At 44.2% G+C, this 27,425-nt stretch overlaps 1 protein-coding gene across 3 annotated transcripts in view; it reads right to left on the bottom strand.

The window, feature by feature from the left end:
- PPP2R2B (protein phosphatase 2 regulatory subunit Bbeta) overlaps positions 1-27,425 on the bottom strand; it is a 445,381-nt gene that overhangs the window by 82,523 nt on the left and 335,433 nt on the right. For all 3 annotated transcript variants that reach the window (XM_008691430.2, XM_040622264.1, XM_040622265.1), the window contains 3 exons: positions 18,765-18,862; positions 15,758-15,923; positions 9,979-10,091 (listed from right to left, as the gene is read on the bottom strand). In XM_008691430.2, coding sequence (XP_008689652.1) covers positions 9,979-10,091; positions 15,758-15,923; positions 18,765-18,862 — 377 coding nt within the window. The remainder of the gene's footprint in view (positions 1-9,978; positions 10,092-15,757; positions 15,924-18,764; positions 18,863-27,425) is intronic.

Here is a 27,425-nt window from a genome sequence, read left to right as displayed (position 1 = left end):
CCCCTATAAAATGCCTTCCTCCAACCAGTTCCTTTGCACCAAGGGAAAAAAAAGGGATCTTCTTGTACATTAACGGGTAGGGAAATATTTAAAATCTTTTTCTCAGGTAAAGATGGGTATTTAAAATGCTACATCAATGTATTGGGTAAAGCCTGGTTTGCAATGTACAAGGATCACAGTGATCTTATCTTCTACTGAGCTTGATTCTAAACACATCTGTGTTCATTATCTTCTACAAAAACCTTATGTATAATGAACAGGAGCCCTAGAATTTCTTGTGTGGCTTCAAATCAGTTCTTTGCACGAGCTGGTAGCAGAAGGGATCTAGGCATGTATTTCTATCTCTGGTTCAGTAAGTCTAACTGACAGACAAATACGAATCTGTTCTAGGCTTTGTGAACATTCCAAGGTTTCTTGGCCGTGCATGCCCACACACATATATCTGAGTGGGTGTCACTTCAGGGGCTGGGACTCACACCTCTCTCCCTGCAGCAACAGTGAGCTCACATTTCAGAGCCAGGACCTGGTCCGGGGACAATATCTTTCTCATCACATTCATAATTCAGGTAACTCTACCTTAAAAAGTCCAAAAATGGAGGCACTTTTCTCTTTGAATCATCCCGTTGGGCCTGGATTTTTCACTTACTGTAAAAAGATACAGAGAGTTCGTGAAAGGAAAAGAGGGGTGAAACTATACTGATCACTTCTCTTTTGAGAAAAATCCACCTGGGTCGGTGTGAATTAGGTTTGACACAGTGACAAGATCCTTGCTTGCAGAGCCTGAGAAAGGCCAGCAGCCTGCCTGGCCCAGCCAACCTTACCACACCTCTGAAACCCACACGAGTCAATGACCGATGTCAGGAAGAGAACAGATCATAGTCTAGAATACGGTCCTGCCTCATGACCAGGGAATCTCAAGATAAAATGCAGCAGAGGCCATGGAAACATCAAGATTTTCTTCACTAACATGATTCTTTTCTTTTTCTAATATTAGTGGGCTTCTCAGCTTCCTACTGCCATTAAGTGTACATATGGGGAGTGGTATTTACCAGGTCCTACCACATTCAAGAAGCCATGGTAGCCTTCCAAAGGAGGCAGGAGCAAGAGACAAAGAGAACCTGATCTTAAACCAGGTATAGGATTCTGCTTCTATTTACATTTATGTGGGATCTGATTACTACACTGTACAGGCAGCAGAACAAAGGTAGCTTGCAGATGAAAGAAAATATTTTATCGTCCGTGGATACACTCTGAATCTGAGGCAGCTTTGGAGAGTCAGTACAAACACGCATTCAAAATCAGGCACAATGGATTGCTGGTCCCCAGACGTCACACTGCTTTGAACCTTTACAATTATATTCATCAGACTTTCCTGAAACTCTTGGTGTCCAGGTGACAGAGAAGAGGGGAGGAGAGAGGAGAAAGGGAATTCTGATCAGCCACTGTTCACAAGGCATCATGATACATACTGTTGGCATATTACTCTATTTTATTAGCACGACCGCTGTGGGAAGAATGTATGGTGATTTCCATCTTACAGATGATGACTGACACGTGGCCAGAGTCCTAGTCCCTTTCCTGGAGACCGACAGTATGGTGTTAAGATCAGAAACTCCAGAGTCAATGAGAACGTGGTTAAAAATGTGACTGCCACATAGCAGCTCTAGCCTGTGGGTAAGTCATTTCAGCTCTGAAGTAAAGTTCCTCATCTGTAAAATGGGGATGACAAGAGTACGCACGCACCCCACAGGGCTGCGAAAGATGGTGTTTGTAACGTGCCCAGCAGAAAGCCTGGCACACAGTATATGTCTAATGCATGTCTGCAATAGTGTTAGCTCTTAGAGCACACTGGCCATCAGGTGGTGGGCTGCCCGAATCCATAAGGAGTAGGATGGGAAAAGAACTTGAGTTTGAAACGACAGAACCACTCACACACAACCTAACCTTGACGGCTCGCAGAAGCTTTCTCCAAATCACATCACTCAGTATAGCGCCACCTTTGTTTTGATAATAAGGTTGCCCTCAGATTTTTCTATATAGAACCCTGAGTTAGGAGGAAAGAAGGAGGCAAAGAAAGAACTTAAACAACAAAATCAGAGAACCTTCGCCTTGGAGCGGACCTTTCAGGTCATCATCGTGCCAATGGCCCTGAAGCCCAGGTGGTGTTCAGGACTGTGTGGGACAGAACTGAGAGGCACGGGAAGAGCCCTTGGCTCTGCTCCTGCTCACTCCGAGTCAGCGAGCTGGGCAGGATTCAAGCCGTTCCCAGAGTCTGATCATCAGCCGTGTTGGGTAAACCATGACCTAGTTCCATGTATCCTTTCTGCTCCACCTTCCCCCAAAACAACGTGGAGAACTCACCTGTGCCCAAGGCACTAGCAGCTTCTACAGTTTCTTGACAGGTTGTCCTCTAGTTCCTGCTGACTCAGAGTGTGGTTTACATTGAATATTCTGATGAATAGACCAGATATTCGATTTTGATATGAGAGGAAGGAGAGTAAAAACATGAATTCAAGTCCAAACACTACCACTTACCAGCTGTGTGACCTCAGGCACATTGCTTAAACCCTCTTACTTCTGGTCCCACATCTCTAAAATGAGGTTTATCTCAGTCCTTCCATAAAAGCTTTATCGCAAAGATTAAATCAGCCAATATATGTACAATGTCCCTAGAACACAGCAAATCCTCAATAAATGTTGGCTGCTCTTATTATTATTCCAACAGAATTAGTTCCTTTGCCTAACACTGAACACAACTAACACTGTCTCACCGAACATTAGCCACAGAGCAGAACAGAGACATCCCGGACCCTCACCCCCAAGAGGTGAAACACGTCAAAATGCAGAGGCTTGTCGGGGAGGGTCATGCCTAAGGTTCCTGTGGAGTGCCTTCCGATCCCATAACCAAAACCCCATGACACAGACAGATACAATCAGATAATGATGGCAATCAATAATGATAACAGAAATTATTATTTATTTTCATAAACACAGACTATGTGCGTCCCGCTGAGTTACACATATCACATGCCAGCATTCTCTTGAGGGGCAGTCAATCAACGGGAAATCTCAATATCCACCCGCCGAGGCAGGAGCGGGAGAGATGGAGCAAAGGTTGAGAAATTACCCACACCAGGGTGACACATTCACAAAGTTAATCTAATCCAGGGGGCCATCCGGGTGCCATTGCAAGCCTGTGAATATGGAACAGGCTTGATTGATTTTTCACTGCAGTAGCTAAACACTTTGTTGTTTTTTGCAACAAATATAAGGAAAGGAAAGATGAAACTGTAAAAGGATTGGATATTAAGTCCCCGGCACAGCAATAAATCACAAAATGAAATCTAGAAAAATTAAAAATGGGTAGGAGAAGGCTATATCTGTGTCCTAAGAGGCCTCGGGTATCAAAGCATAAAAGCCAAAATTAAAACCCGGGCAGGGCTGGCCGATCCCGACACACCCAGTAATCTGCCCTGAAGCTGGCCTGGGGTTCCCTATCCTCCACGGGCACCACAGAGGCAGCAAGAAAGCATAAGGTTGTGTCTAGACAGAAAGTATCTGCCTCTCAGAGCCTCAGTTTCCCCCTTTTATAATGGGGATAATTACGTCCATACCATTAGAAAGAGGAAAATATCAATTCATGTCCTACTAGCCTCCCAGGATCCGTGGGAGCGTCAGATAAGATCCCCAGCGTGAAAGATCATCTATCCTTCAAGATGCATCTTGGAAACTCCTTCCTAGTCCTGCACCTCCTTCCCTTCTGTTCTTCCTCTGATATGGCAAACGTCTGTGCTGGTCTTGGGACACTTATCCTATCCAGTGTTTCTCAACGGTGGCCCAGGGACCGCATGCACCAAAATCAACTGGGGGTTTTCCCGGAGGGGTCATGTCAAAGATGTCACTGGGTGCAACTCAGACCTTCTACGCCAGAATCCCTAGCGAGAAGGGGCTGTTCTCGACAGAGCATCCCAGGTGCCCATGAGGTACCCTGAAGTTTAAGAACATCTGCTTCCATTAATTTCTTCTTGCAGGCACTTGCATCTTGTTCCCTCCTACCTCTTGACGAAAGGGAGTGCTTTTCACTCATCTGTGGGAGATCCACTTGGCAGTACAAACCTAGCCCAGTGCCTGACACACAGGAGGCACTCACTAAATAGGATAGAAATACATTTAAAAGTTCTCCGTGTCAGAGGCTATCACCCTTGCCGTTGTCTCAGTCAGGGGCCACACAATACATCGTCCTGTGTAATGGTAAAGGGCAGGACCTCTGGGATCAGACAGACCTGGGCTCCATTCTGGGCTTTGTCATTTATTATTTGTGGGGCCTTAAGCCAGTAGTTACCTCCCTGAGCCTCTGTTTACACATCCCGTAAAACAGGCATGATGCCCAAGTCACAGGATTGCGATGAAGAAAGAACTGTAAAACCTACATTACACACTGCTGTGCCCTAGGAGAGGCTGAACACATGGAGTTGCTTAACTTAACCCCCTGGTCTGTGTGATCAGGTCTTTAGAAAACAGATCAGGTAGTTAGACTAGCTGTTTCACGGAAAGGATCACTTTTCAGGAAAAGAGCTAGTCTGTTTCATCAACCTTACTAACCCCATGGCCTGTGAGCAATAAGCCCCAAGACGACCCCTTCTGAGTTCAGAGCTGGCAAACGTTCATGCTGACGGGCCATGGTGTCTCAGGTGGCAGCGAGGGGGGTATCCAAACAGTCACTGATGACATTTGCAAACATCAGGGTCACTCAACGTGGAAAAATGTTAGTGTAGAACGTCACGTGAGTGTGTCCTGAGGCTGAGAGGAAGACAGAGGCAGTCAGCAGCAGAAGGCTCGTATATAAAACAGGTCATGTCATCTTTCTAAAAACCAGTGCATCTACTCTGTGCCTGGCCTGTGACAGAAAAGCCGTTGCAGCCCTCACTCCTTGCTCCTCCTGCTCCCACCAAAGTCAAGCTCAGGCATTAAGAAAGCTCTGCCGAAGAATTTCCAGGAACAAAGACTGAAATTCCCTTGCTCTCTGATCATGAATTCGTGACTCCTTAGAAGCAGAAGCTATAAGGAATCATAATGAAAACTTGGGGGCAGGGAGACTAGGCCTGCATCCCAGTTCCGCCATTTGCAAGCCATGAGATCTTGGTTAAAATCCCTGCCCTCACTAAGACTCTGTTTCCACTTCTGCGTAATGCATTCATTTGACAAATACATGACCTACTAGGTGCTGTGCGTTCTTCTAGGTACTGGGGCTACGGGAGGAAACCCAGCATGGCTCCTGCTTTCTTGGAGGCTACGTTTAAGTGGAGGTGGAGGGGCAGCAGAAAATGGACAGATGATAGCTCGGGTAAGGATACAAGCTAGCAAAAAAGGGGCAGGGTAAGGCCACCGAAAGTGAAGGGGAAGATTTGAGGGTGTGAGTTTCCCTAGGGAATACTAGGAGAGCTTCTCTGAGGAAGGCAGGCTTTGGATGATCCAGAGAAGTAAGAGAACGTACCTGGCAGAGTTACTGTTAGAACTACATAAGGATATGAAATCCAGCGTCTGGCATAGAGTAAGCACCTAATAAACATGGCTGCTGCTGCTATTATTATTATTATTATTATTTATATTAGCTGTAAGGAATATCTAGGTAAAATCCATTAGAAAACTGGAACTCATTACAGCCCCTTCATTTCTGGGGGCGGTAATGGCAAGTCACAGCGTGGGAGATCACACCTTCTGAAATCTACATTTATAACGTTAAAAAACAAATTCCAATCTGGCCTAGGTTCCCAGGGCACTGGCAGCCAACCATAATGAGGCAAATAATAACTCCAGGCTCCTCCTGCAGGGAGAAATATGCTAAGTGTGATTTCTCACCACCCAGCTCCCATCCTAGGCTGATGAAGTTACTAGAACTATGAGTTTCTGTTGCTTAGAAAGGGCTCAAGGGCCGCTTACATCTTGGTATTGGGAGGCTTGGCAGGAAGGCCAGGGGAATCTTGCTAAGTGGAACTACAGAAGACCTCGGGGTCATTGATCCTGCACGTTGAGGTCAGGGATCTGAAAACCCTCCGTGTATGAATGTGGGGGTAAGAGAGAAAGTAGAGAGGGCGGGGAGAGAGAGAGGCACCCTGATCTGGAAATAATAATGGCACTAATTAGTAAGACAGCCGTTTCCAATCCTCCAATGTACATGTCCAAGGGTAAGAGCCATAGCTCTTGGTTTTTAGTCCCAGCTCTGGAATCACCAGTTGGCAGGCACTGGGCAAGTTATTACTCTCTCTGAGTCTGCACCAGGTTTAAGGGCTCAGGTCCCACAGCAAAGGAGATCACGATTTGATTCTTAGTCCTACATGATCCTGGGCATATTACTTAACCTCTCTGAGCCTCATCTGTGCAACGGGTATTTAACAGCAAACTGTACCTCAGGTGGTAGGTAAGGCAGATACAGCGTGCAGCATGGTGCATGGGATATAATAAATGCTCAATAAATACTAGACACCAGCATTTGCACTGGCCTCCCCACTGGCTGTTCTGAAGATGAATCAAGGGATTAGGTAAAAAAAAAGACTTGGGGATATGAATGGCACTTTACAGCTATAAGGTGTTATTAAATTATCATTACGATGATTGCTTTGAATGCTATATACTGAGCAGGCAATATGGTTTTCATAGAAGTGCTTCTCATAGCCTCTCTGGGTAATGAGTGACTGGATTTAAAAGGCTATCGCTTCCATGAAAAAAGAAAAAAAAAATCCACATTCTTGCTTTGAAAAGCTGAGCCTCCTAGCACTGAAACAGAACAGGTTCATTACTCAGGGAGGATTAATTAGCTGTCGGGTATTATTAAATGTTCTCACTCTCAAGATCCACACAGAACTGGAAACTATGAGAAGTGAGCAAGGGGTAATGGTAAGACGAGGGGCAGGGGGCGGGGGGGAAGCCACAAATGCTGGCAATGCAAATTTCCAGAGAGGAGCATGTTAGTAAATTACAGTCTGATTAATATCACGTCAGCTCCTTCTCTGTTTGGAGTCATTGTACTGAATCTGTGGTCTTCAGGGTTGCTTGTTTTTTGTTTTTGTTTTTCCTTCTTCTACCACTGGGATCAAAATGGAAAGGAGGCTGGCCTTTGCAGCACTGTCATCCAAAGAATGCCGCAGTGTGGTTGATTACCTTGAAACACAGGATATTTGAAAGCCTAGGAAAGTAGATGGGGTGAAATAAAAAAATACGGGTATTTACAATATTATAGCAAATGTGTTTCTCAAGTTGATGTAGTAACTATTGAAATAACTGAAAAGTAGCAGAGGCTCATAAAAAGTGATAGCTCGAGGGAGCCTTAGAGATGATCAAATCCAGTGACCACAGACCCACCAGGGGCCTGTGTTAAACATGCAGATTTCGCTGGATCTCCTCCATCGGCTGAAGGGAATCACTGGGGTGGGATCCTGGGAATCTGCATGTGGACCTCGCCCCGTGGATGCAAACGCACAGACTATTCAGTCCTCTGTGTGGCAGCTCGGAAACTAAGCTTGGAGAGAAGAAATGTGATCTGCTGGCCCAGGGTCACACAGCTGGTTAAGACAGGAGCAAGGACCACAATGGGGGTTTTCTCACTTGTAGCCACAACTTCCTTCCATGTTTGATGGGTACCAAGTCCACTTCAGCACCTCTGCTCTAATGGAAACATACACAGAGGCCTTCTCTTCATCACGGGGGCAACATCCCTGAGCGGCCAACCACAGACGTATGAAATCCCATAGGATGCCAGGGACACCAAGAATTCATGGTGGGCACTACAGACGGCATCTGAGAAAGTCCGCCCACAGAGCAAACAAGGACAAGGTGACATCTGGGCAGAAGGTCATGGTGTGAATTTCCCAGTGGCACCTAAACCATGTGTTTTTCCCATGGGATTGCAAAGTTCCAAGGGTCCCGAGACCGTCTTAACCCCTTTGGAGAGCCGGCAGATGGCCTACCACTCACTAGGTGTCAGTGAATGGCTTGTAGACTGAGTATAACAGTATAAAAAGTACACGAAAAGGAAAAGAATGTGAACTTTCTCGTATCAGTAGGGAGTAATAACAGCTATGATAATGATCATGATGAAGATAATATCAAACCAACAGCAGGGAACAAACATTAACGAGTGCTTTCTGTGAGTGAGACACTACAAGGCTAAGCACTTCCTCACACACAAACTAGCACGGCTTCCTCACAAAGATCCCAGGAAGCAGTGAATCCTTGTAATGATGCGCGTGGGACGTGGGAGGCACAAGGACTTTAATTAATATGTCCAAGGTCCCCAGGTGGAAAGCAATGGAGCCACAATGCTAACCTGGGACCGACTAACGCGATGTCCGTACTCTTTACTACTCGCCCTCGGGTCTGCCGAACTTCACAGACCTTAGAGCATCGGCCCAGCCTGATACGGAAGACGCGCATGGCAGCTCTTCTGGCTGAAGGCATAGGCTGACAAGAGGAAGCAGAGCCGTCAAAGCTCATTGGCTCAGAAGCAGCGCAACCGAAGACCAAGTACCTGTGAGGACTGGGTAAACACCTGACAGCCTAGCCCTGTGGCCAGCAATGAGCCCGTGTTCGCAAAGCACCTGCTGGGGGCATCGGGTGTGGGGTGGCTCAGTCAGTTGAGTGTCCGACTCTTGGTTTCAACTTAGGTCATGACCTCAGGGTCATGAGACCGAGCCCTGCATTGGGATCGGCACTTAGCGGGGAATGTGCTTGAGATTCTCCCCCTCTCCCTCTGCATTTCCCCCTGCTAGCGCGCGCTCTCTCTCTCAAATAAATAAATAAAATCTTTAAAACCAAGCACCTGCTGAATAAAGAGAGGAACAAATGAATTCATGAACAAATAAACAAGCGAGCTCATCAGGCCCACGCTCATCATTCAATTCCCGTATCTGCTTCTAAACCTACAGTGACAACCTCTTTTCCCCACAGGCACTGCCCGGTGTCCCTTCTCAGTTTCTGGTCTTCAGTAGAGCAGCTGGTATCTGAAAGCACGTATTTGACACAGTTTTGGAAGTCCCTTGGGGCTAGGACTGGTCTCAACACGTGTCCGCTTTACCACTCGTTAAACACATCCAAAACTAAACTCACCGCCGAGTCCTGAACCACTTTAACCTGTATCCAGAGAGCCTTCTCTTAAAAGTTTGCTTTTAGAAATCCATTTTTAACACCACTTTCCTAAGAGACCTTTCCTAGTCTCCCAGAGCCAAATATAATTTCTTCCTCCTTTGATCAAACTGTAACACGCTGACACCCCCTGCATTGACCTCACTCTATTTAGTGCCATAAGCATTTTTATAGACCTACAAATCTTTTCTTTACCAGACTGTGCATTTCTAGAAGGCGGGGAGGGAGCAACTCAGACTAAGAGCAGACATCACGTATTGAGGACCGGCCACGGAAGGAAGGCTTTCCACCCCCAGCACATTTTTAGCCAAGTATGAAGTTCAGTGCTTTACGCTGAGCAAGTATTAGGTTCACTGTCTTACAGACAGAGAAACTAAAAGTAACTCGTATGACCAAAGTTCAAAAGGATTAAATGACCATGTGAGATTCTGATGAGGGGCAGAATTCAAACTCAGGCCCATTAGGTTCACAAGTTCCTGTTCTGAATCACAAGATCCCAATTAGCCACGTGGGTAGTCCCATCTCCTGCACCTTGAGGACAAAAGACGCTTAGAACATTTTCGATAATGGGAACAGACAGAGGCTGGGGCTATAGGAAGACATGGTGGTGGCCGCATGGGCCAGTCCTAGGGGAACAAAGCAACGACACGCGTTTGCGGTGGTCAGAGCTCAGACCCATCCCACTCCTCCCTCTGCACATCTCGGCTTCATATCCTTCACTCACACACGAGAGCTGCAACCTGGAGCAGTACCCAGCCTGCGGCCGCACCGACAAGCCCTTCCTCACCCCGGTGGCCAGGAGAAGTGAAAGACAGGGGCCAAAGCTGCCCCCAGGCTCACCCTCAAGGTCGTGATGGTGGCAGGATCCCGGAGCCGGCCCTCCTCATCTTTCAGATTGTAACCTTCTGGCCTCTTATCACGCTCGCTGACTTTCCACAGCTTCACAGTTTTATCTGTGGAAGGCAACCAGAGGACATCAAAAGTACAGTGAAAACCAGTTGTCAAGGAGTATGGTGTGTGGGGGTGGGGCGGGGGGGAGCAGGGGAAGGTGGAGGTGAGGATGGAAAGGAACTGCTGTTCACGTCAAGGATTTGGGGCATAAATCTTACGTCATCTGGAGGCAGAGCTCATGCTTCAAAACAAAACCATATATTGTGGCCAGACCAATGGTTTTCCTGACAGTGGCCTATGAAATCCAGAGCTTATATATTATTTCAGTTCATTCAATAAAAATATTTATGGAACAGTGAATAAGAGCAGTCACATATACAGAATTAGCTGTGTCACCATGCTATCAGCACTTGTCATGAGAAATTTATTTAATGCGCACCATAACCCTGAGAGGTAGGTATCCCTATTTCAGTGTCCCACCCCAGCAAGCACGGTCCTGTGACCTGGAAGGCCCTGAATGACCCGCACTTCCTCACCCTTTCTGGTCTCACCTTCTGCCCCCTGTGCCCCATGCTCCAGCCACGGGGCTTCTTTACTGCCCCCCCCACCCTGGGACACGTTATCTCCACTCCTGCCATGGGCGTCCCACTAGCTGTGCCTTTTGCTGGAAAGCCCTTGACCTTCTTATTCACGTGACATATTCCTTCACTTTGCTCTGTCTGTGCCCACCTCCAGAGGGGCCTTTCCCATCCAACCTGCATCAAAATGTCCTCCCCATTCTCTCGCCTGCTCCTCCGGCTTCAGTGTTTCCTCTCGCCACTCCTCACTATGGGACAATGTCTTTGTTACGTCTCCCTCACAAGAACATGCACTCGCTGGAGGCAGGGAGTCTGTCTTGCCCAGCACTACACATCTGGCACCGACAACAGTGCCTGGGGCACAGCGGGTGTTCTGTAACCATCAGGTGCATGAACGAACGACTCCCATCTATACAGTGCACCCTGCTGCCAATACTCAGAGATATAAAATGGTAAGAACATTCACCCAAACACTCCTTTGCCCTTGCAGTCTCCTTGGAATCCCCAGCTGGAAACTTTCTCCCCTGTGTACTGTTCCAGCACTTTACATCACTGGCTGATACCTGTCGTTCTCCATGGCAATAAAGCAGGGCAAGATCTCCAATGTGTACAGGGGTGAGGCAGGCCGGGGGAACGAGTGAGAGCGTCTGAGGGCTCTGGGAGGCAGGAGATGGCATGCCCCACCTGCAGGCTTTCGATCCCATTTCTTAAGGAAACATGTTTGGGCCAATCAGATCATATGTGTGGGCCACGTGCCTTTGCAGGCTTTCCTGCATGGGTCCTGCATTATTTGTATTCGCTCTAGCTTTTCTCGTGGAAGGCAGGGGCTCAAATACCATCTTCCTCTGTATCTTCCTCTGTGCCTGCACGGGGTAGGCTTGGGAACCAGACAAGCTTGGGCCACACCCTTACTCCCACTCCAGCCAGCCACGTGGCCCAAGGACAGGGGTTCCCAGGTAGTAGGTGCCTAGTTTCTTCAAGTGACAAAAGGGAGCATCAGATTTATCAGGAGAAAGAGTACAGAATGCCCAACTCAATGGGAACTTCAGAGAAACAACAAATGACTTTTTAGTGTAAGTATGTCCCCAGTACTTAAACCTTACAAATAAAGGCACTTAACTTCTCTGTGCCTTGGTTTCCTTATTTGTCAATTGGGGCTAACACTGCCTTCCCCACGGGGCTCTCGGGAGGTTGAAATGGAATACTGTACAGACACTGTTGAACACAGGGGTGGCCTGCTAACAATGGTTGACAAAGGGCGGCTGTTACTAGAATTTGCAAAGGGGGCAACTGTTCTCTGATAATAACATGTTGCTCTGACAGCGATAGGTTCACCCGCGGTGATGTCAGCACATCCCATTTCCTCTGTAATACTGTGGGGAGAAGAGCTGCCCCTCTCCCAGCCTCTAGTAGGGTTCCCTTTCTCCTTCACCCCCTCATCTCCCTTCTCCATGTCTCCTTGGCCTAAGGCCTGGCCCTCAGAGGTCTGAAATGCACCCCATCCTGAAGTGGGCTTTCAGCAACCCTTTGGCTACTTTAATAGGTCAGTGCCTCTGTCTTCTATTATCTGGGGACAACCCCAGCTGGTCACGTGCGCTGGCAGACCCAGCCGGGCTGCTTAGTGTAAGATGTGTGCGCCCCTACTGGCTTGTACTGGGACAGAAGGCAAGGAAGCCATTCCCAGACACTGAGTTGAATTCTGCACTTCCTACCTATACGCCAACAGTCCTCTGCTCCTACCCTCTCCGGACACCCTCCTGCTGCATGCACTGCATTGTAGGGTGAGAAAACGAAGCAGAGGCCCTGTCTTATACAGTCCCTGGATGAGGGACGGCTCAGCTGTGACTCAGAACAACACAAATCAGTGACGTTTAACACCAAATATTTTCTATTGCTTGGCTGTGGAATATATCCTGTACCATTCGAAGGCAATGCTCCTCTTCTATTTTTATTATGTAGCAATACCTTGCTACACAGGGAGATCGAGAAACCACAGGTGGAACATAAAGAGTGAGAATCAACTATAATCCCTCTAGTCAGGGACAATCCTTGTTAACATTTTGCAGACATACTTGCAGTATTTCTACTCTGCATTTTTTGGGGAGTGGCGTGCAAACCTATAGTATCACTGCATATACCATTTTGTATTTTCTCATTTTATTTCCTTCTTTTACTACACAAGTGGTAAATATAATTGCAAAAAATGAAAATGAACCAGAAAGTAAAAACAAACAACAAAAAACATTTCCCTCAATTCCACTAGACAAAGAAAACTACTAGGAAAGTTTTGTATACATCCTTTCATTATATTTGTGTGTGCAATTATATTACTTTTTAATACGTGTAATATACTATGCATAGTTTATAATATGCTTTTTTCCTAACCATATCTACCCATACTAACATCTACCCCTATAAATATATAATTTATAATAAGAATTTGTTAATAAAGGTCAAATAATGGGAGATTTATTAATAAATTATAGGAAACTCATACAAGGGCATGCTATGCAGTCATTGAAATGTGATGATATTTTAGAAGGATATTTAACAACTAGGAAGATACTCCTGTTGTTAAGTGTTATATTATTAAGTAAAAAAAATCTTATTGCAGAACAGCTTACAGAATAATCCCGTTTTCGTTAAGAAGCAAAAAGATTTATCTGTTTATCCATGTCTCTGCTTTTTTCTTTAAAAGCCATTAATACCAGTTCTCTCCGGGTGTAAACACTGTGTTATTTTCATTTTGCTTCCCTGTTTTTTTCTAATTTTTTTTTATGATGAACACATACTACTTTCATGGCATGTAAAAAAAAAAAAATCAAGTACACCTTTCCCTCTCATCATAAGAATTAAGGCAGAAGTAGAAAGCTAGGTAAAGCAACGTGTTTTCACCTGGCAAGTAATTTCAAAGTCTAGATTCACAATGGAATGTTGGTTTTATTTTTCATGAAAAATGATAAAGTTGAAAATATATGCTAGCAGAACATAAAAACTGCACCCAATTGTAATGAGATAAGCACTTTTTTTTTTTTTAAAAGATAATTGATGGCGAATTCAATCCAATTCCCCATGGCTGGGTTGCCTGGAGTCATTCTCGACTTTATTATCACACAATTTTTCTTGACTTAGTATCTTGAAGCTTTGTGGATAAAAAAGTCTAAGGAACATGTGGCTGTTACTATGAGTAATGACTTTTTCTTTTTTCTGGCTGGCTCTCTGAGTAGTTTATCATTACTTGTGGCAGCTTTTGAACACAATCTTATCATCTATCTTCATTTTCTCTTTTGTACAGTAATTCCAATTGTCTTTCATTAATTTTTGCATGTTAACCTATTTGGCTTAAGGGGAATTCTCAACCTCAATATTAGTACAAAAAAGAAAATTGCTTAAGAACATGGGGATTTTTCTTCTAAGAATCATTTTGAGATGCTGTTGGCATATGAAATAGGATCCCAAATGGGAAGATAATATCCTTGTTAATCAAAAAACTATTTAAAAACTCAATTAACAGAACATTATGCTATATAATTAATCTTCATTGCATTTCAATGATTTCCATCCCATCCCCCCCACAAAGCAGTTAATAAGTCTTTGGATTTCATAGCAATAATCAATAGGGTAAATTTTGCAATATAAAGTAAGCTAGCCATAGCAGATAATCAGACACTTTTCCTCTGCCTGAAATAATTAAGTCAACATCATCAGAAGTCTCTTTTATTCTAAAGGGTTGGAAAGGCAGAGCCTTTAAGTAAAACTTCACCAGCAAAAAAAAGGAAGAAGAAGAAACATTCATGTAGTCTGGCTTTCAAGAAATGAGGGCTGAAAAAAGTAAAGCGAACAATACACAGAGTTCTGAGAAAGAATTAAATTACTGAAAATCTGGAAAAACAGATGAGTGGAGATCTGGTCATGTTGAGATAAGCCATGCTTGAATAGCCCCAAACTGGCTATTTCAGAAGCGCCAGTGTTTAGATTTGTACACTGGCTTTATAATCAAGGGAGATTGGATTCATATGTGTTAACCCCCCCCCCCCCTTTTTAGAAGGGTAAAATACAATTCATTGTAAAAACTTAGAAAGGAAAAAATGATAAAAGGAGCAAATCTACAAGACACTCAACATGCACAACCCAAAATTAATCATAGTAAATCTTGCGGTGTGTTTCCTGTCTTCAAAACACTAATATATGTCTGATCATATTACATACATGTGAGCAAGACCTTGTCAGTGTTGGGGATAGGGAAAAAGCAAATTCCTGGCTTCCTGACTTGTATTTTAATGTATATTCCTCCTAGGCAGATTCACACATAGGATGAAATGAAGCGCTCTCTGGCTTCTTTGCCTGATAGAGGGTTTTCAATTTTTATACACTAATCCTCTTAATTGTTACGCTATTCAATTAGCACCCTTTAGTATATGATTTTATTCTGAATTGTTCTGAGCATAGATGGCTTCTTTCAGCAAGGGTATTATGAATCTTAAGGGTAGGTCATTCCGCTGTATAAAGGTTTACCAAATTAATACAGAATTTGGCTTTCTATTCAACCCCCTACGTCCTCTCTCTCTGACCTATTTCTATCAACTCCCCTTAAACAACAAACGGTATAGGAAGAGTATGGAGGGGCAGAGAGAGAAAGAAATCACTTCTTGGTCTATTCTTTGGTAGGTACCCCCTCTCTTCTTGACCTGTGCTCCTGGACGAGAACTTGTTGTTGTAAGAGAGACAGAGCCATCTACTTTACAAACCCCCAAATATACTCAGGGATTAATAATTTCTATTCAGTATGCCAAACTCATAGGGATGGCACATTGAGTTTTCTGAAATGGGTTCCCAGAGTAACACCTAGTGAATCTTAAGAAAGGAAATCAGATTCTAAAAACACCTGGAAATCATCTGCATTATCAAAAATATGGATAACGGGTCTCATGTAATTCGGTCATAAATCTGTTATTTTTAAAAAGGGTAAGTGCTCTGTACTGAGGGCCTACCCTGGGCCAAGCACTCTGGTAGACATCTTGCAAATACAGTTTGGAAGATTTTCAACAGCTGGCAAGGTAAAAAGAAAAACTGAGCCCAAGAGAGATTGAAATAGAGTTTGCTGATTGTGTCGCTTCAAATACCAAATGGGCAAAGTCACCTGCACGTACCATTAGTAGACAGAAGGAAGTAGGCTGCGTTCTGCTGAGGGAGCCATCTTATTTTATTGATTTTTTCTTCTATTTCTAAACTCTTCAGGTAATCGAACTCGGGTTCATGGCTCTGGAATGTGCTGTAAACATTGTATTCACCCCTACGATGAACCTGATTTTTACTCTGTGAGAAAGGAAAAAAACACACACAAAAGATGAAATCACATAAGCCAACTGCAAATTCACCAATTCCTTCTTTTTTGGGGCAGAGTCATTGGGGTGGGATGGGCAGGCCACGTCAGTGTAGAATGAGGGCAGAATCGTGGCAACAAGTTTATCTTAGCTTACTGCCTCCCCAACATTTGATCACGTACCCCTGTTGGTCAATACTGGGACTTCCAATATACAAGTAATTATTTATAAATTATATGCATGAACTTCTGTACTAATACATGGTGTACATAACATACACATAGAAATAGATACTAAAATAGGACAATTTAAAAATACATATAAACAGAAATTCTAACCTTTTCTTCCTACATCCTAATGGATGTTTCAGACACCTTTAGGAGTAAGACATCTCACATCGATGCCCACACTGATGTCTATTAATCCCTCACAAAGACTCCAAAGCTATGGGATCTGCACCTTTTGCTGGCCTTTTAAAGTCTCACCAGACCCTCAGAGAACCTCTGAGAGGTCAGCAGTGCCGGGAAATGGACAGAAGAGGCTCAGAGGTATTAAAATGACCTCTCCAAGTTCACACAGCTTATACACAGCAGATTTGGGCATCAGATCCCTCCCTCCCCCCATTTTCTTCTGGCACAAATGACAAAACAGATATGAGCACAGAGATGCTGGGGGAGACCCTGGGAGGACTGTCAGACTCTACACCCCCCCCTTCCCCCCAGCTCCATCTCTCACAGTGGGAACAGTAGGACCTACATAAAGGATGTGAGAACGAAACTTAAAGGAAAGGATCTGCAGCAGGGGGCAAGGGTAAGAAGAAGGGTGGAGAGGACAAAGCAGGTGTTAAAGAAAGAGGAGAAGGGAAAACAGAAAAGGGAGTTTTTATTTTAGGTGTTTTAGGACCTTATTACCAAGAGCTTCCAGATTCAGGCTTTGGAAAACTGTGATCACATATTCCAATTCAGGTCTTACTGAACATGTGCAGTAGAGGCTCGACTCTGAAGAAAAGGCTCAATGAAAAGAAACATCTTTCTGGATGGATATTGAACATTCAAACCAAGTCTCCACTGACTCAATCTGATGGGTGACGGTGTTGGTGGCTGGTGTTGAGCATATGTGTGAGGGTCCTATGAGCAAAGTCTCCAGGAACGTGGCTCCCGAGAGGTCACTCACACAAGATGGAAGCCAGCCTGACCTAGATGTTGTCACCCGGCTTTGTTTCTCAGGCTTTGGGTTCATTCCTACCTGAAGCAGCACCCCAAAGTGGAACATCCACCGTGTGCTCCTCTCCTCGATGTCTATTTTTTATTGAACGAACCACCCTCCTTTGGAAAACGTGTCCCCCTTCCTCCTCCTACTGACTCAGGCTTCCCCAACATGTCCGGCAAAGGAAACAGGTGAAACCTATAAATAGCTAACGGGCAACATGCTGCCTTGGGTAACTGATGTTAAATAGTGGCTTCTTTATCATCACTATGGGCCTAATTGGATTTTCTTTTAAAATGGAAGGAGATTTGAAAATCAGTTTTAAAAGGACTTGAAATGCTGATATCCTGCTTACTACGGAGACAGCCAGTCCACCTTAACAATAAATTTATAAGAGTGCTGATTTGCTACCATCCAAATCAGACTGTCAAGTGTGTGCAGTATGTGCCAGACCAATTAGCACCAGGCAGCTCTGGAAAAGCAGGAAAAATTCCAGGTCACGAAGAGCTATTAGTTCCTACTTGCCAACCACATTTTTGTGTTTCCAGGGCCAATGGAATAGGCCGGGTGCCTGATTTAATGCTGAACACTTGAATTTATACAGAACCCCGAGGGATCATGATGCCTTTATAGAAATTAATTGCAAATAATGTGCAATTACCAAATATATCACCTCTAAATGAGGCTTTCCTTTTTTTGAGGGGAGGGGGAACATAAATGGCTTTGAGGCATGAAGCAGGCTTTCAATTGCTAGGGAAGTCTCTTGTGAAACCTTCCTCCTGCACTGGGCGCCCCCCACCCCCCTTGCACTGGGCTTGGTGAATCTCCCAGGCAGGCGGTAACAGATGGGAGAGGTCCTAGAACACACATGGGCCTCCTGGAAGCTCCAGGACCATGCCAGGGGAGGCCAAGGAAATCAGATTGGGCCGTAATTCTGTTCTGACAAAACAGAGGCAGACATCAAAAAACTCAATTTATATGAAAAAGCGACACAGTTTCTAGTGGAACCCAAGTCTCAGGCGGAAACGGGCTTTTTGAGATTCAATTCGCTGGAAGTTGGAACTCCTATCAGAATGCGCACAGCCCTGAGCTCCAGGGGCCCGTGCAGCACCTACAGTAAAGCGCCGGCCGCATGCATTTCTGAGATGTCACTTTCTGGGATTTCGCTCCCTTTGGTGGGGTGAACTATCACTTTCTTCTCTACTCACCCCAGGTGTCCTTTTCACATCTGTTGGCAAAGAGCTATTTTTTCCCCCTCCTACGTATTCTGCAGGGGCACCCGAAATCGGGAGCCTTAATTTCAATGGCTGGAAGAGAAATCCCACTCAGAAAGGAGTTCTCTGCTCAACAAGCACCCATGGAATTTCGCAGGTCAGATGGGAAGTGAGGTCAGTTTGAATGTGCAACACCCAGGTTGGGAAAGATTAGGCCATGCCCGGAAAAGGCTCTATTATCAAGTGCTTTCAGGAGCCTGAATGTGGAACTGTTGATGTTAATGACTTTTTGGCAGTTTTTAGTTTGCTAGCAAAGCAGCAAGGTTAAGGGCGACACATGAGGATTAAGGAACAGTAGGAGGCCTCCTTTAAAAAGCGAAGAAAATGGGCATTTTGCATTCACTGCCACTTACCTCCTGCTCTCGTTGAAATATTACAACCCGACCCCCCTTGTCCCCTGTCGCTAGTAATTCTCCCGTGTGGTTGAATTCGACCGTAGAGATAATGTCAGCTGAAAAGGAGAAGACAAAGGCAATTAAAGTAACTGCACACTTACTTTGAAACGATAGATAATAGATACACTTTTCTGTGCATTGAAGGGCTCTGGGCTTTGTCTCTGCAGTGGAATTTACAAGGATTCGAGGCTCTGTATTTTAAGTGCCACAAGAAGTGGCATTTGAGAAAGTCAATTTCCTAGATGCCCACACTGCAGGGTAGGCTCTTAGAACATCTGGAGAGAACAAAAGGGAAAAGCACATGCAGACCCTTTTGTTTGGGGCAAGAGAAAATGCATTTCTTTAATGGCTCCAGGAAATGGCTTTTTTTTTTTTTTTTAAAGAATTTTTACCAACCACAGACCTTTTACCCACCGAGGACCTTTTGCACTCTCCTTCCTTCTACACAGAGAAACTTCCCCAAACAGGTTTCAGGTGTGGCTGTTCAGACGTGGGCTGAGGATTGTGACCTGTGACGCACCAGGGCTGGGGCGGGGGCGGGGGAGGCTTGAAGATCCCACATGGAAAAGGGAAGGGGCAGGAAGATATCACTGGGACGCTAGGAGGCAGGAATTCAGGAGGGACCCCACAAATGCTCCAGCTTGACCCATGCTCCCTTTCTTGGTGAGCCCAACACACCCTTCTGGAAGAGCAAGGCCTTATTCCAACCCCAGGAGCGAGGTGCTGAGAAACAGGGTCACGAGGTCAGAGGGGAGAGGGCAATTTGTACTCTGCATTTCAGAACGAAGAAATACGCAGGCGCCAGGAACTCAGATCACAGATAATTGCTGAAGGAATGCCAGCCTGCCAGGTCTTTCTTCAACCCTGGTTACCCCGGAGGAACACGGACAGGTAAATTACCTATGATTGGATTTATTAGGGCTATTTTTAGAAAAAATGTCAGAGGTTAATTCCTCTGCAATTATTCCCCTGCAGGGCTCCAACAATTGCTACCGAGAGTGCAAATGAGTTTAAAAAAAGAAAAAGAGGCAGGGGAATTATGACAATGGCCTTTGACAGAGGAACATTCTGAAGATTATGTCCGTGTGAGGAAAGCAAAGGGGAAACAGTGAGGTGGAAAACTAAGGCAATTATCCCTGAATAATTCAAATCTCAAATCTCACTTTAATATCATCATTTCAGGATTTTCTTTGTATGCCTGATTTATTCAGGTAAGTAGTGTAAAATTCTCCACTTTGCATGTAACTGTCCTGTTCCTGTATATGAAAATGCTTCCAATGGTCATTCTTTGTGCAGAAGTAAAAAGAGTAAGTACAAGCCACAGCTACTTTCAAGCAGAGCACATTTAAAAGAACAATTCATGATTTCCTGTTTTGGCCTCTTAGACGGCAGACCCTAGGGGCAGCAAATTCAAAGTCCAGCAGAGCCATGAGATGCCAGGGCGTGAAGTAAACCAGGTGAAGTAAAAAGCCTGTGGCTCCTCTTAAGGGTAAGTGGCTACTCAGCTTACCCCAATTGTGGATATGAAATATTTCACGTGTTGCTATTTTTTTTTTTTTAAGAAGCTGGAAATCCAGATTTTATGCAAAATCTCTTCAATTTTATACATTGTCAACTGTTTTTTTTTTTTTTTTCAAAGCCATGATATTAAAAAAAATAATCTTGTCTGTGGGCTGAATATGTTTTGTGAGTCATGAGTTTATGACTTCTGGTCTACCAAGTCTTTCTTCAGAAAAGGCCACCCCATTCCTTACTGGTGATCTCAACTAGAAATCTAGTCTGTCCACTCAGGAAGACTCCTCCAAATGAATGTGACTTCAAGGAAACACAATCGAAGCTGTGTGGCTACTCAGGTCCTGATGTAAGTTCAGAAGCCCATTTCGGTAACAAGTGCCCATTTCGGAGGAAGCAAGGCTGGGAAGCCGGCACCACAAGTGAATTATTAGACCACTTTCCTTTGTTAGAGTTTAAGTATCTTAGCAAAGCACTTTCATGTAAAGAGGAGACAAGGAGGCTGTTCAGTGTTTGCAGCAGGCTCAGAATGCCCTGAGACAAGCACTTGAGCGCTAGGATACACTTCTAACACTAGTTCCTGCTTCTGACTTTCAGGGAGGGATTAGCAATGGGGTTATTCACGAAGCTTCCTGACTTGCGCAGAACCTAAAGCGGATGTGGTTGTTTCTTCTCACATCAGCTTCTATCAGGTACCTCAGGTTGAGGCGAATCTCTCAAACTGCTGACGACATAAACACTGCCCAGAAGGAAAGAGCGGTGGGGAGGCTGGGTGTACAGGTTACCAGAGTCACGCTTATATCTTTGGGGCCAACAACGGGCTAAAATGCAGTCTACACCTCTCCTCTTAACAGCAATGTTGACACAGACTCCAGAGTTCTAGTAGGTACACTGGAACCAAAAGATGGGCCTTCCCTTTTAGTGAAGTCGGGTATCAGAAGGACGAGTTAAGTACCTTTTCCAAGGTCAGTTCCTGGCTCAGTTTCCAAGGAAATGTTACTCCAAGGGAAACAAAATTCACCCTCCCAGAGATGACATACACATTTGTCCTTTTGCCCAGACTCTCTGCAAAAACGTCTTCACTCTCCCTCTCGGGGGTACACAGGTCAAATCAAGGTGGGACTCAAGCTCACAGCTGAGCCACATGATCCAAGCTAGTGTTACTAGAACTCTGCATTATGAGGGATCCAGGCATGGTCCCCACTAATAAAAACGTCCCATTTTCCAAGTGTTATAATTATTTGTGCTATGCCTCTCACAAGAACTTGTAAGAGAAAGGGTGATGGGCATGGCAGGATTCTCAAATTCTTTAGTTCTCTTGCCAAGACCTTAGCTTGATTTTAAACCTGCCACTCACTTGGTCTGTATATTAGGTTGTTTATATCCAGCTATTGTCTACCTCCCTTCAGAGCGCAGGCCACTGTAGCTCGAGTTAATACCTGTTTTGAACTTTCATGCTTCCCGACTCATTTATCATTGCTAAGCCAGTATGTGTAACCAGAATACACTGCCCCATCCATCTCTGCAGATCTTCATCTATGACTGTTTAATAATTGATGCAAACCTCATGAATCACCCCACATTCCAATTTCAAGATACTCAAACTTCTGATACAAATACTCTTGTTTGCAACAGGCTCTCGGTAGAGCAGTTGAAGTCAGAAAAGCCACGCTGCTCGAGATAAAATAACTCTTGTTGAGTATAGAGAGGACACGGCGATAACAATCAACTAGCAAGCCTATGACAATAACTTCATCTAAAATCATGGTCAAAAGAAATCAATTGATCAAGTTCAACATGACTCTCACCTTTAAACGATATGTGTACATGACAACTCATTCTATCAAATGCTAAGCCGAATCACACCACTGTTATTAAAAAAAGCTACAAACTGGAGCATTTTCCCTCCACTCCATACAGATGTGGATAAAGTGCCTGTTTTTGACTAAAAACAAAAACCAGAGGCCAAATAGAGTTATGGAGGTCAAATGTAGTTAACATGATTTTTTAAAAGGAAACCCTGGGAGGTAGGACGTTTGCCCTGTTCCACATTTATTTGTTCTGATTTAATTTCCACAAGATGGTGGCCTGGTAACCCCATTTCCAGTTCAATAGGCACAGCTAAGACTGAGTTTTTCTCTTCTAAAATCAATCTCTGCATCTTACAAAGGTTCCAGACTAGTAAATTCATACATAAAGTCTCCATTTACCTGAATAATAAAAACTGACTTGGCCATTATATGCCTGTGATTAGGCTGAAGAAATGGAGGGAACCCCCAGTGCATGCCCTAGTCTCTCACCGTCCCATGGTAGGCTGGAGTCTACACAACGCCTGGGCTGAGCACAACTATTAGATGATGTACGATCCAAAGAGCAGGGTGACTGTTTCGATAAAATGAGGGCTCAGTTTAAACCTGGAGGGGACCTAAACCCAAATCCTCTGGTGGGACAAGGTCTTACTGACCAGGTCAGGAGCACTGGCCTCTCTGCATCAATCACAGAGATTCAAATGAGAAGGTAATGCAATTTAGCCTTCAGAGCCCATTAAATGTTTTATCTTTCATCTAAGAAACATTTGGGAGGTAATGCTATAAAGTCATTTACTCTACTTATATCAGCTGGCCACTTCTGCCCACTCAATACTTGGCTTTCTTCCAGGTGGTAAGTTGGGCTCTAGGCAGATTTGTCTGCTTCTTTAGCGAGGATGGGGTCAAGCCAAGAGGGAAAATAGGTGTCACAGTGGATGACAATGGTGAAATACGGGCAGTTATTGGAAAGTTGTGTTAAGAAGGGTTTAGGAGGTCACGTGCAGACTTCCTGAAGTGCTCTAATTGGCAATGGGTCCTGCGTTGCACGGTAAGGGACAGGGGGCAATGTGTATACCCTTTGTGGTCACTGCATAGGGGTTTGTAGCAAGGCTGGCAGTGACTTTGTGGCTCATGAAATAAACAGGGGAGTCTTAGGCTCCCAGAGGGAATGAAAATTACTTCTTCCATCTACATAAAACTGTGGCCTCCTTCTTGGGTTCTGGTTCATGGCCCAAAGTCGGCATTCATTTTCTTGGATGAAGTTTTCTCTGGTAGGTTTTGATACATGAAATAGTGTGTTTGAGTATGGTTTCCCTCAAAATAGGGGGATAAAAAGAGGTCTTGTTATGGCCAAACTGAATATGCCCAAGTACCACTACTGGAATTGGGTCAAAATGGCCTAGTTGTTGAAAAATTTTAATATATTGTAAAATTAAAAAAAAGATCAGGCAATAGAACAGTTGGTGTAATTAATGCAATTTTAAAAGTGTATTCTCTTTTAAAAATATATGTTTTTAACTGGTAAAGCAATATACACTTATTAAAACTTCCATTACTACCGAGATGATGCTCAAAATATTAAATGAAATTTCTCTTACAATCTGTCTCCCTGGAAAATAATAATTAACTCCTATAAGCACAAGCATACAAATAGTCACAGGCCAAAGTCTGCCAGCCCAAGTCTAAAATGATGTTTTAGGGTAGGATGTGAATGATAAACTTATTTTCTTATAGTCTTTTTCTAATTTTTCAGGATTTTCTAATTTTTTAAGATCACAACCATCCATCTTGAGCAATTTTTAACTTGTAAACAACTTTAATTGGTTTTCAAACTGAATACAAGATTTTAGCAACTATCTCAGTGATTTTGTAGACTTCTTAAACATTTCTTTTTTAAATTCCCAGATAGTAAAATTCACTCTTCGTGCCATACACTTTCATGGCTTTGGATCAATGCATACAGAAGTGTATCCACCACCCTGAACCATGATACAGAGGAGTTTCCAAATGTTAAAAACACTATGTAAGTACAGAAGCTTCGTACAATCGGGCTCTACAGGTATGGCTCAGCTGGAAACCAATGCTCCCTTCTCACTAGTCAGGGTCAAAGATTTTATTTTTCATCTTACTGTTAATATCACTGTTGAAAATTGTCTTTTTAGAGTGGCAGGAAACTAAACTCATCCACATGCCTTTGTTAGCCTGCATCACGAACTAGGTGTATGCATGAGGTTTTCTGCTCGTGGATTCAAAGTTTTCTTTGTAATGAAACAGGACTATGTGTCAGGCCTTCGTACAGTAGTAGCATTAGCTGCTTTACTTGGTACTATTTCTCACATTCCTGTAGCTCAGTCCTCGTGACAGAAGTAGTAAATATCAAGTGCTGAGCAGTGAAAACAAGTGGGTCTAATTTTGCTCACCAATTTTGTTTATTGGCAAGAGCTGCCCAGGGAGAAGGATTCTGATATCATAGCTGGGCTTGGTGGGAGAGTGTCGAGATCAATTGGTCACGTCTGGCATGGGTACCGGAATAGCCAGTACACATGCCATGTACTTGCTATCCTGAACTTTCTGTGTATAATATACACTCTCTGACTGATCCAGACTTGATTCCTTTGTCACCCGACCAATGTCTGGTATTTAGATACTGAATCCTTTTCCTTTCATTGGAATGTAATTAATTCTGCGCATATTGGTTTTAACTTCCATCTGGTGCTGGTATTCCTCCTACATGAAAGAAAGCAGGTAGAAGGGTCCAATAGTCCCTGTTCCCGAGATCTTTTCACAAGTGCTGCTTCCTATGGAACTGTAAACACAGTGCTGGAAAATGGGCATTGTTTCAGTGTCAGCCCGCCCATGAAGACCAAGCCTCTTAAGGGCAAGTAATGTGTTGTGACAGATACTCTTGGTTAGCTTCTCCTACCCAGTGCCTTTCTTCCTTGCCTGTTTCCCACTACAGTGGCTGAAAAATCCAGATTCTTGCTTCCCCGCCTCCCTTGTGTCTAGGGGTGGCCATGGGACTGAAATATGGCCTGTGAGGCACACAGGCAAGTCTGCTAGGGGGCAAGGAGGCAGAGATTCTGGGATAAAGTTTTTCTCCCTGAATAAAAGGAAGGAAGCAAGTGAGGAGTGGCCTTCTGGCTACACTGACATACTCCTTGGATACTCCTTTTTTTTTTTTAAGATTTGAGAGAGAGAGAGCGCGCAGCATAAGTCGGGGGGAGAGGGAGAGAGAGAATTTCAAGCAGACTTCACTGAGTGTGGAGCCCAATGTGGGGCTTGATCTCACAACCCTGAGATCATGACCTGAGGCAAAACCAAGAGTCGGATGCTCAACCAGGTGAGCCACCCAGGCGCCCCCATACTACTGCTTTCACGTGTGATTTTATGTGGCCATGATACCTGAAGCTGTGGCAGCCATCATGTGACCATGAGGTGACAAGCCAAGAGGCTGAATATGACAGATGGGAGAAAGAGGCAATGTCCCTGGCGACATCACTGAATCACAAAAACCTACCTCAGAAAAAGCCTATGTCTGAACTTGTTAGACAATACATACCAAGTGGTTTAAGCCACTGCTAGATAGATTTTCTGTTATTTGCATCTAAAGGCTATGAATATTAGACATGTCATTCCATCTTTGTTTTCCTCATAGCACTTTGCACAGGGCCAGACTATTAACATAAGTCGAATTGGGAAAAAAAAATGTTCTTTGTCCTGCAATCTCTGTGCACCAACTCTCACACACACATTTTCATGTCACTTTATCACTTGACCAGTGTTCCTTCATACTTGCTTAGTTCCCAGCATTGAGGTGCTTTGTTTCTCCCCCTTCCCCTGTGTGGAAATGGTACATTACTTGTTCGACGATTCAAATATGAAAGCAGCTTATTGAGATAGAAGCATCCCCCAATTTATCATGGTGTCTGTCATAAAGTTATGACTTCAAAGGGACCGAATCATGCTCTCTGTAGAAGCCAAGTTCTCCCGGTAAGTCTGGGGAGCCCACCAAGCTTGCTGAGCTGTGAAAATCCAGATGGTGGGAAGCTGGTGTGTAACAAATGCCATGCACACAGCTTCCCCACACTGACCTAATCCCCAACACGAACCAGGTATGGGACGACCCAGGACATGTGGGTTGATGGAGACTGCCTTTCATTCAAAATAAGTTCCTACCACACAGAAGCTGAGAAGAAAGAATGTTCCTGCCATTGGGACAAAACCTGCCCAAAGGGCAAAGTAGTTTTAAAAATTCTAAGTCTTCCAAATACAGAAAAACCCAGTGGGAAATTGGTAGCAGTCCAGGCTTGCCTACAAGCCTGCATGGTTTCTAGCGGAATCTGCCATCAAGGTATCTACCATCTGTTACCCACTCTTTCAGAAAGCAGAGGAGTAATTAACTGCTCGAGCAATGCAAACTCTGTCAATCATTCAGATCTATTATCGACAACATGGGTCATCTAGCATGGACCCCAAAGTTAGTGGGACTCTGGGTCCAAAATAAGAAAGTTAATCACGACTGTGGGTCTGTATAGATTTGGGGCCAGCATTGTGCTGCCCAAACACACATCATGTGGATTCTGTTTGGCATGTTTTTGGTCAAAAATTTTGCTATGCCAGAGGCTCTCAAGTCAGAAAGATAAGGCACCTGCCTTGTGGGAGCTAAACGCCCGCATATTTGTGTGTTCACTCTAATTTCATTTATTTAGCGAAGCCTTGTATGACTCCTCCCAAAACCCAGACAGCCTCCTTTACTTGGCTGCTCCACTGCTCCCCATTCTTCTCCTTCATAACAGTTCTCACCACTTACCATGAGCACTTCCAACAGTAATAGGACCATTTTAAATGTCTTTCTCAGTCTCTGAACTGTGAACTCCATAAGGAACTTAAGCTTAGTGTCTTAACATATGACGGATGCTTCTGCATTTTTTTCTTTAATCAATAACTGAATGAGAGCTACAGAGAATCAACACCAACGTGGGCCACATATAGAGAATAATCCTAAACAAAGTGTCAACAAACAAAACACTTATGCTGGAGGAATGTGAGAAACATATTTTAAGGGGTGTGAGACAATGGAATGCTTTTATTTTGGAATGAATATTTTATGACTTTAGAGCCACGAAGATTGATCAGTAAAGACCAGGTTTCATCCTAAAAAGCCTTTGTCATACTGGCAGGATTTAAGAGTCCTATGAATCACAGGAAGAGAAAGCACCAAATGGGTAGGTGAAGAGAGGGTATAGGGAGAGGGCATGGAGGTAGCAATGACACACCCGAAGTGGATTTGGAGTAAATA

Source organism: Ursus maritimus, unplaced genomic scaffold (assembly GCF_017311325.1).
Source record: "Ursus maritimus isolate PB19 unplaced genomic scaffold, ASM1731132v1 scaffold_5, whole genome shotgun sequence".
Taxonomy (NCBI): domain Eukaryota; kingdom Metazoa; phylum Chordata; class Mammalia; order Carnivora; family Ursidae; genus Ursus; species Ursus maritimus.
The sequence above is the reverse complement of the archived record's forward strand: the minus strand, read 5'-3'. Positions and strand labels throughout refer to the sequence as shown.